Source organism: Acipenser ruthenus, chromosome 19 (genome assembly GCF_902713425.1).
Source record: "Acipenser ruthenus chromosome 19, fAciRut3.2 maternal haplotype, whole genome shotgun sequence".
NCBI lineage: Eukaryota > Metazoa > Chordata > Actinopteri > Acipenseriformes > Acipenseridae > Acipenser > Acipenser ruthenus.
Window position 1 is genome coordinate 22,540,063 of NC_081207.1, and position 10,945 is coordinate 22,551,007.

Sequence of the window (10,945 nt, forward strand, 5' to 3'; positions counted from 1 at the left end):
TAAACCTTTCAGTTTGGGGCACAATAATGGTACACAGATTCTGTTTGGAATAAATAAAACCTGAGCCATCAGTTAACTTCATTTTATTTGAACTGAGAATGAGTGTGCTTACATTTTCCGAATAGAACAGCACAGTGACCAGCAGGAAAATATTGACAACTTCAGCTAAAAATACATCTGGTAAACAAACTGAACAGAAAGGAGGCTTTGATAAAGCAGAGTGCACATCCATGGATAAACTGCTGAAAGGGAGAATGGAGTAAACAACATAGAAAATATATTGAAAGGATGATTGTGGGACAAGGGTTCAAGATATCGTTCAAGTTTTTTGTTGAAATAGGGACAGCTCCAAAAAGCTTTTGAAGTTTTGAAATCTGTGCAGTTCACATGTAAACATTGTGAAAAGCAGGCAGTCAGCTGAAATGGGAATTGAGGCTCTTGTGATGTACAAAGAATGCCTTTATTGTGCTGATTCAGACACAAAGACCTTGCTGAGTGTTGACAGAATGTAGAAAACTAAAATGATTCATTACACAATTAAGTACACACTTTAGCCATGTGGGTAACAACATTTTGCTAATGGCAGAAATGTATTTTTTTTTTTGCCTTGTCATGCTTTCTGGTTATGGTCTTATCAGTCCACATTTGCTTCCAATTTTTTTTTTCTTTTTGATTGGACCCAATTTAGTGTCAATGTACAATAAAATAAAAAAAAAAAAGATTATATATATATATATATATATATATATATATATATATATATATATATATATATATATATATATATATATATATATAACTAGATTAAACTAGAATATATATATATATATATATATATATATATATATATATATATATATATATAGTATTACATAAAATAACGTTATTACATATCTGTAAAATAAATAAATAAATACTAATAAAAATTAAAAAAAATAGCTTAAAAAAAATACCCCAATTACTTGCCCAGTGTTTGTTCAGGTTGTGATATTTAGGCATACCCACTGTATTGTCATGATGCAAATGTTTACTTTGTACAAAGAAAAAGTGTGGCGTGGCATTATTCACTATATTACTGGAAACAGCTGAGCGTGCTGAATGCTTCCTCCAGGACTTGTGTTAAAGCGCAGTAAAGTTGAACTGCAATAACGGCAATATGTTTCGTAATGCCTAAGCAAAATTAGACCGTCTTTCTTTGTTCTCGTGCTGAAAAATACCGCTAGCCACACAAATCTAGAGCAGTGCACACGGGTATATTTTGAAAACTTCAGCTTATGACAAACGATCTGGATTTACAGTCTCCCAGGAGTTTTCCTGTACAGTAATTCTGCTATTCCACCTCATGACGGGTGACTCGTCCTCGGTGCTGATGCAGCTGGTTTTACTGGTCGCAGATGAGAAGCGATTAGGCGCTGGGATGTTGCAGTGTTTCTCTCTGCTATTCCTGATTGGGCATTGCCTTGCACCTCTCCTGGGGAAAGTTACGTCAGCGGCACGTTGAATTAGCATCTCTCTTTGTGAGGCAGTGCAGCAGCACAAGGAGCAATATAAACCCCCCCAGACTGTATTGTCACAGTCTTCTCCTGCCTGTCTGCCTGCCTGGAACAGACCACCGCATCCCACCCACACTCTGCATCTGTACAGGACTCACTATCACAACAGAGGGAAGAATGAGAGAAATTGTTCACATTCAGGCTGGCCAATGTGGCAATCAGATTGGAGCTAAGGTAAAATAAAATGCAATAAAATAAAATGATTTTAAAAAGGAATATTCTTTTTAAAATTGATAATGCTTGAATTCATTGGAATGCCCTTGGACGGAAAAAAATAGTTTCTAGCTAAATACAATATTTTCTTAATTCATTCTGTGTAATATTGCATTTGTTTAATGTAATTACAACAATGTACACTTTGCAACCTGAACATTTTAGTCTTTGAAACGTTGTTTTAGGAAATGACCTGCTCAACTGCTGAGGCATCGCTAGTAGTACCAATGAATTGTACAAAATGATTGCATAGTTTAACGGATTAGTTTCTGCTACCTTTTCTGTGTATTTGTAACAATCACTTTAACGATTGTAATGATTGTCATATGCAGAATATGACTGATTGATTTTCAATTTTGCTACAGCTGAGCTGACGTGTATAGCATTCTATGACCACGCCCCGCACTGCAGACAGTCGGGGAGGGCGGAGGGGGTGGGTTAATTTACTGTCTTATCCGAAAGAGCACAACACTAAACTAGAAAACATTACTTCTAAATACAGAAAAGTAAAACTGTGAAAGACAGAAAAACTCAGAATGGATGATAAGTATTACTAAAACGGCATTACAGTTGCTTAGGTAAATAACAGAAATATGTCTGAAAAGATTTTAATTTCCAGTGCTCAATTCCTGGTTTTGAAAACGGTGCCACACCCTCAGACTGCAGAATTCCAACAAAGGGACAGAATTTCTGCAGTACAGAATTTCTTCGCGTCTGCAGTACAAAGCACTGAGGAACATAGACTGCAAAATATATTCGCATCACACAGCCACAGGCCGCAGACAGGTGCGATTTCTGCTAACTCTTACATATGGATGAATAAGGATTTCTCAACCCCCCCATAGCTTTGGGCCTCTCTTTGTGGGGGCCCCCACCCAACTCGACAAAGTATTATTATTATTATTATTATTATTATTATTATTATTATTATTATTATTATTATTAGTTGAAGCAGCAGTAGTAATATAATTCGTTTCTGAGTTCAGTCTCAGTTCTTTGTTGGAATTGCAAGTACAATACACATATACAGACAGTTCAACTCAATTGTTTTGGCCATTAACATGACATAGTCCTTACCAAATCATCTTCAATGGCAATGCATTGGTTCTGTACTTGGTGGCATTGGTAGTGACAGATCATCTACAATGGTTTGCATTATTGGTGGAACAATACCACAGGGGTAACATTTTCTTATTTTGACATACAAATAGTTTCTCAAACATTACTGGCAATATTGGGGTTTCACTAGGGCTTCTTCAGGAGAATACACCCATACTATAAATGCATTCCAATACTATTGTTTACATTTTCCTGTATCGCCTCAGCTAGCATTGCTAAAGTGCTAGAAAAGTAGCAACTGTCCCATTGTCCTATTGGCGTGTGCTGTTCTATGGTAGTTTATAAAGGTCTTTCCTTTTGCAGCTTTGAACCTGGCCCCTTTTTCTGCACTCAGCTGCCTGTCAGTCAATGTCAGGGCATCATTAGCATGTGGGTCTCAGATTGGCATGCTTTGTGGTGGAAGGAAAAAAGATTAAGGAGAATCAAACTAGTAGGCAGTGTACACACATATGATATATGAATTCACTATGCAACACGCCCGAGAAATTGAAATAGTTCTACACTGTGCAGTGCACTCTAGAGCCATCCTTACCTTCCTCAGTGTCATTGTTACTCAGCTGTATTGAAGCACAGGCATGCATAGTAAAGAACAATGGATTGGTAAACTACAGTAAAAAAAATGCATGGCACACTATTATACATTCATAATGTAAGCATTGGAAATTGCTAAATTACTCTGCCAATTGCAGCGCATGAGTATTCATCAATACATAATTGCTGAATCTAGACACTTAGCAGTGAGAAACGGCTCTTGATTGAATAGACACAGAGCCCAGGAATTATGTGTCCTCTGAGTCATCATGGCTGCTGGATGGTAGCTGAGACGAGAGCTGTATCCGGAAGGGCCCTCACTCATTAGGCTGAGACTAGGCTAGACAGGGCTTGCATTTGAATATTCAAACCATCTTCCAGCCTTTCAAATGAGCCAGGCAGTGTAACCTGCATTATTATTATTATTATTTATTTCTTAGCAGACACCCTTATCCAGGGCGACTTACAGTTGTTACAAGATATCACATTATACATTATTTCACATTATACAGATATCACCTTATTTTTACATACAATTACCCATTTATACAGTTGGGTTTTTACTGGAGCAATCTAGGTAAAGTACCTTGCTCAAGGGTACAGCAGCAGTGTCCCCCCACTGGGGATTGAACCCACAACCCTCCGGTCAAGAGTCCAGAGCCCTAACCACTACTCCACACTGCTTTGCATCTCATGCAAATTATTATTTTTACCTACCTGATTTGTTTTTAAACTAAATATGGCCTTTGTGCTTTCTGTGGTCTTGAATTGATTAGCTTGTTTTATCATACTAGATTAATTGGGTGTGAGCATTACCAGTACACAAACACCCACATTTTGATTTTAAGCTATCTTAAATTCAGTCGGGGAGCTTGAATTCTTGAAGCAGTTTGAAACCAGGGAAAGGTTAATACTTCTTCATACCTATGAATCCTAATGGAAACATTTGGTTTAAGACCCTAGAATAATTGTTTAGTTCCAAGAGACAGGCTGTAATTTCAGGTTGTAACAAATCAATCAAATGCTTTAAAAAGCTGAACTGGATTATTAAACAGAGATATAACGGACATAAAGGTTGCATTACTACATTACAACTGTAACACAAGCCATTAAACTGTGATATAGTCCAGTATCTTTATATACAATAAAAATTGGTTACTGTAGTACCTGAAATTAACTTCTTCCTGAACCCCCTACGGGCTAAGATAATGTAATGACATCATGCTGTCTGTGAGAGACTGAAATCAGTGTATACCCAACATCTGTCACATCAATAATTCACCAGCTGACCCCGCTCCCCCCCCCCCCCCCCCCCCCCCCCCTCTTTAGGCAGACACAGAGGGGAAAATGGGATAAGTTTCTGCAATTTGTTTCATTTTTACATTAAAATGAGGGGCATGGTGGAGGAAAAATAGCAATGTGAAAAAGAAATTAATTTAGGTGAGAGAAAATCAATGCCACACAGTTTGTGGTGAGCACCTGCAGAATTGAAAGACGGGCTGAGAGAGAAAGCAGCTAATTATCAATTCAGATGTCCGGTAGACATCTGTGCCTAAGTGAAAGGAGAGAAAAGCTGGCCATTAGCATGTTGGAGCCTGTCCTGTGAGGCCCCCTGGGTGAGGTGGAAGAGAAGGGGGGAGGGGGGAATAAGGGGGAGGCAGCTGCACTGAAGCTGGGTGAGAGGGAGGGGGAGAGAGTCAGGGAGATAACATTGTCTGTGTTGAGCCTACTAGGGATCTTAGATCAGACAGACAGTAGGTCTTACTAATTTAACATCATCCACTGCCAGTGACAGCACATTTTAATGAAATAATTCCACATCAATTAGATTAGATGACTTTTGATTGATTGTATAATGTGTGTGTGTGTGTATATATATATATATATATATATATATATATATATATACAGTATATATATATATATATATAATTATTTTTTATTATTATTATCTTTTTTTTATAGGACCTTTTTTTACCTTTAGTGGTTCTACTCTCCAACTATCACCACGTGATACCGTTTGTGATGACTTGCATAATTTCCCACGTGTTAGTTACTTTCGATTTTAACCTTATAATGCCCAGACAGAAAAAAATCAAAGCCTTAATATTATGTAATGTTTTTGTTTTATATCCTTTTATATTCTTCCCTATTTTTAGGATTGCAATAATTCCGAGTGGTTCTGTGTTCTTTTGCTTCAGTATTGAATCTAATTAGCTTTGTGCTTTGTTGGAGGACTTGCTGTCTGACATCTGACATGTCTGTGATTTTTGATTCATGTTTAATGTGACCTTTCAACTCTGTTCAAGCAGCTGCAATATGATATGGTGTAATTCTTGAAGTATAACTTGCACATTTTACAAGGGGCGTGAATTATATAGTGGGTGTCTGTTACATTCCTAAATTATGGCAACATGAATAAATACCACTTTAAATCTTACAATAAGAAAACTACAGTATATTATTGACAGGAAAGTGGTAATCAAGATTAGACACATCTAAGCAGATGTACTGGGAGTCTCTGGGAGCAGCACTGTGGTTAGTTAATGGATCTCTGTGTGGGAACCTTTGTTTCCATTGTTGCTACAGGCCTTTGTTGTCTGCTTGCTTCCCCAGTGATTGAAATGAGTAAGGTTAAATGTCGACAATATGTAAAATAACCACCACAGGTTGTACAGTACTGTATATGAATACAATATAGATTTTGTAAAACCTTTGTGTTATTTGAGATGGTCGGGTGATGACCACTGGTTGACGTGGAATGACTATCTGTGTGCACAGACTCTGGGGGGTGATATTGTTTCTGTTTTCTGAAGTTCTACCCATATTGATAGATTAATTTACACACACTTTACTGTTCATAGGACTTTCGGTCCTAAAACCTGCTATACAGGATTGGAATCTAAAATATTTTGGCATAACTCACCAGAGTCAAAATGAAAATAAATTCCAGAACACAAAATAATCTACAACAGCAAAATAATAACCAGACACTAGGAGTGAGCTTCTGCCCCACAGGTCCTGGCAATGGTTAGAGACAGCAATGCCTGGCTTAGTCATGGACAGTGCCCTAGTTCCATTCATTTCACATCTACATCCAGAGTGTTTCTCTTTGCAGAAACACAAAAGAGCACCATGGCTTTATGAACTGGAGCGGCACACAAACTAACTTGGACAAGTTTTGCTCCAATAAATCACAGCAGGGAGAGACACAGGAAAGAACCATTGTTGAGAGCGCAGTCAGCGTTTGTGTGGAAAAATAATTGCTACAGTAAATGGCATAAAGACATAAAGGGCAGTTTAAGCGCTAGGCCTCACCACAGGATTAGTGTAGAGCTTCCAAAATCCGAAAGATGTTTTTAGCAATTTCTAATGGACACTTACAAAAATGTACAACGCTCAGGAAATTACATGAATGTACAATTGTTATTTGTATGTTTTGAGCTTTTAAAATGACTGACATTTTGTAGTCATTTAGGCATAAAAAAAACGTATTATATGTATTGCATTAAAATATACTTCACTAAAACTTTACTGCTTGTCAAAGGCTTCAATACAAAATGTGCAGCTTATTGTTGAAAGAAAATTAAACCTGTTTAAGTTATAAAACCTGCAAGAAACAACTAAGTTGCACTTGTCCAATAATGAATCTTCTGACCTGTTTCGATCTAGTTTTGTAAACATGTAGTTTTCTAACATATTTTATTGCCTTTCAGAACAAGGTACAAATACAGCCATGGAGCAGTTAGCACTGTATTAGGTGTGTACTGTATTTGTATGGATCTTATCAGATTTTCATGTTTCATCATTTCAGTTCTGGGAGGTGATCAGCGATGAACATGGAATCGACCCCACTGGAAACTACGTTGGAGACTCTGATCTTCAGCTGGAGAGAATCAGTGTCTATTACAATGAGGCCTCATGTACGAGTCATCTTTACTTATTTACTTCAATTTATGGCTGCGCACAGTGATCCACAATCACAAAAATCCAATAGAAAAACAATTCTATTGAGCTGATTTTACATGACTCAAAAATAGTGTTAGCTGTGAAGACTCCCTAATGTCTTGAAACCTCTCCAACTGCTACTAACAAAACAGAAAAATCTGATAAAAAAACATACACATTTGAATTTATATAGTTTCAACATGTTTTGAATGTACTAAAACTAAAACTCAATGGGCTCTAAAATCAGAGTATATATCATTTCCTTTAAAGTTTCATGATGTTTGAATACATTCTGAGTACTTCAGAGTTCTATTGCTTACAGGCTTGTATTGTTTTCCAATGTTTTTTTTTTAAATTCCTAGACTTCAGAAATCCTGTAATATTTTGCCATTTCATCTGCAACTGCTTCAATACTTTACCAAGATGGAGTCAACAGAGTTGAAAGGTCACAATATCACATGATTTTTCAAGTCCAGGAAGCCAAAAAAACATTGTGAAAACCACACAGGCCGGAACGATGGCAACCAGTAAGCTCAGTCTGCAAGAGTTTTGTAATTGGCTAGTTTTAGACATGAATGGGAATAAACAAAAAGCAATGGTGTCATGGTATTGGTACATGACAGCTTCTAATTTTAATTGATAATATCACCCTGTTTCCCTCACAGCTCACAAATATGTACCCAGAGCCATCCTGGTTGATCTGGAGCCTGGAACCATGGACAGTGTCCGCTCAGGGGCCTTCGGTCATCTCTTCAGACCAGACAACTTCATCTTCGGTAAGCACAGCTGCTTGCAAACGTCTTGTTTAGCTCAACAATTAAACACAGCATTTGCTTTGAACAAAAACTTAGATTTATGCTCCCGAGTGGCGCATCTGGTAAAGGCACTCCGAGTGGGGGGGAGGGAATGGGGGGGAGGGCTTAGGTCGGCCAGGGTGTCCTCGGCTCACCGCGCACCAGCGACCCCTGTAGTCTGGCCAGGCGCCTGCAGGCTTGCCTGTAAGCTGACCAGAGCTGTGTTGTCCTCCGACGCTGTAGCTCTGAGGTGGCTGCACGGTAAGTCTGCAGTGTGAAAAAAAAATGGTCGGCTGACGACAGACGCTTCGGAGGACAGCGTGTGTTGGTCTTCGCCACACCCTCGTCAATGCGGGGGTGGTAGTGGTGAGCTGAGCCTAAAAATAATTGGATATGCCAAATTGGGAGAAAATAGTAAAATAATTGGCAATTACTACATTAAAAAAAAACAACTTAGATTTATTTCTTAACCAAAATAAAGCTGCAGTTATATATTCATTGATGGCAAATTAAAAGTACTTTCGAATCATCTATCTGATATTTTCTATATGTAAATATGTTGTTTCTTCAGTTCTCAATCTCAGAGACTTCAGTGCATCTGAAGTTCTTTATCTTAAAAAAATGTCTGTGACATTTAATGTATTCAGAATGCTTAAAGTGTAGTCAACATGTTGTGTAAGAAGAAGGGTACAGCAAGGCAGGAATGATGTTATCTGACATTTCATTCATATATATATATACATGTTATATTCCTTCAGGTCAAAGTGGAGCAGGAAACAATTGGGCCAAGGGCCACTACACAGAAGGCGCTGAGCTGGTGGACTCAGTCTTGGATGTGGTGAGGAAGGAGTGTGAGAACTGTGACTGTCTACAAGGCTTCCAGCTCACCCACTCTCTGGGAGGGGGCACTGGCTCTGGGATGGGCACCCTCCTGATCAGCAAAGTGCGGGAGGAGTACCCTGACCGCATCATGAACACTTTCAGTGTAGTGCCTTCCCCCAAGGTGTCAGACACAGTGGTGGAGCCATACAACGCCACCCTGTCCATCCACCAGCTCGTAGAGAACACAGACGAGACCTACTGCATTGACAATGAAGCCCTCTACGACATCTGCTTTAGGACCCTGAAGCTAGCCACCCCCACGTACGGAGACTTAAACCACCTGGTGTCTGCCACCATGAGTGGTGTGACCACTTCCCTGAGGTTCCCCGGACAGTTGAACGCTGATCTCCGCAAGCTGGCAGTCAACATGGTACCCTTCCCTCGTCTGCATTTCTTCATGCCCGGCTTTGCTCCTCTGACCGCCCGTGGAAGCCAGCAGTACCGTGCCCTCACTGTGCCAGAGCTCACCCAGCAGATGTTTGATGCCAAGAACATGATGGCAGCCTGCGACCCACGCCACGGCCGTTACTTGACGGTAGCTACTGTCTTCCGTGGCCGCATGTCCATGAAGGAGGTGGATGAGCAGATGCTGGCTATCCAGAACAAGAACAGCAGCTACTTTGTGGAATGGATCCCCAACAATGTCAAGGTGGCCGTCTGCGACATCCCACCAAGAGGGCTCAAGATGTCTTCCACTTTTATCGGCAACAGCACGGCCATCCAGGAGCTGTTCAAGCGTATCTCAGAGCAGTTCACAGCTATGTTCAGGCGCAAGGCTTTCCTGCATTGGTACACCGGAGAGGGCATGGATGAGATGGAGTTCACTGAGGCCGAGAGCAACATGAACGACCTGGTTTCTGAGTACCAGCAGTACCAGGATGCCACCGCCGAAGAGGAAGGCGAAATGTATGAAGATGATGATGAAGAGTCCGAAGCCCAAAAATGAACATTTTAAATACAAAACAAAAACGGTCAAGAATTAAAAACCTCCCATCATCTCCATGAAAACCCAGACTTCCCTCCTCCCCCTTCTGTGTTCATACCCTGCTGTTACTCTCTCTCTTTCTCTGCTAGCGTCAGTTCTAGATCACTGTCTGTATCCTTCTGTATCCTTGCTTCTTATTGTTTATAACTTGCAAAAACAAAACAAAAAAAATAACACACCTTAGTATTTATTACTAATGAAAAATACGAAACATCACTCAAACATAATGATACCAAGTTTTAGCAACTCTCAATTCCTTTATTTTGATAACATGAAGCCCTGATGTTTTATTTTTTACTAGTTTTGCCATTTTTGGGGGGGAATATTTAATAAATGTATTGCTGTTAAAAGAGTTTTGCACGTCTTCTGTTTCACTTTTTCAATTAGCAGTTTCTTTATTATCAAATAGACAAAAGCAGACCTTTCATATTCATTTATTTGTAAGGATCCAACTGCGTCAGAAATTCATTTAGTTATTTATGCATGGGCAACATTATTTATAGTAGGTATGTAATCTTGACATTTTTTTCACATTCAGTAAAACAAGAACCGTTCCATTATTTCTGTAATACCAGGGCCAATCTTTACCATTGTTAATCTTTAATCTTTAATCTGATTTAGGATGTTAAATGATTTTCTTTTTAGTGTTTGATTACATTATATTACATTACATTATATTTCACTCCCTAGTTTCTTGTTCTGTACCAACAAATTGATTTAAAGGATACAAAGTTAATACATTCGCCATTTTCACACTTTCATACCTTTTCTCTTTTGGACAAGTAAATGCACAATCGCTACATTTGCCTTCATAATAGAGAGACAATAAAAACATTATTTACATTCTGACTACTCTACTCGACAGTGCATTAAAATATATTTGATCTGTCCGTTTGAGTACAAACACCAATAGCAAGGGA

General features: G+C 38.9%; 1 protein-coding gene across 1 annotated transcript; it reads left to right on the forward strand.

Annotated features, from left to right (window-relative positions):
- Nucleotides 1-1,540: 1,540 nt before the first annotated feature.
- LOC117424726 (tubulin beta-3 chain) lies at nucleotides 1,541-10,378 on the forward strand. The gene is made up of 4 exons (XM_034041395.3): nucleotides 1,541-1,727; nucleotides 7,231-7,339; nucleotides 8,030-8,140; nucleotides 8,917-10,378. Exons 1-4 carry the CDS (start codon nucleotides 1,671-1,673, stop codon nucleotides 9,984-9,986), a joined length of 1,347 nt encoding a protein of 448 aa, XP_033897286.1. The 5' UTR covers nucleotides 1,541-1,670; the 3' UTR covers nucleotides 9,987-10,378.
- The last annotated feature ends 567 nt before the right edge of the window (nucleotides 10,379-10,945 follow it).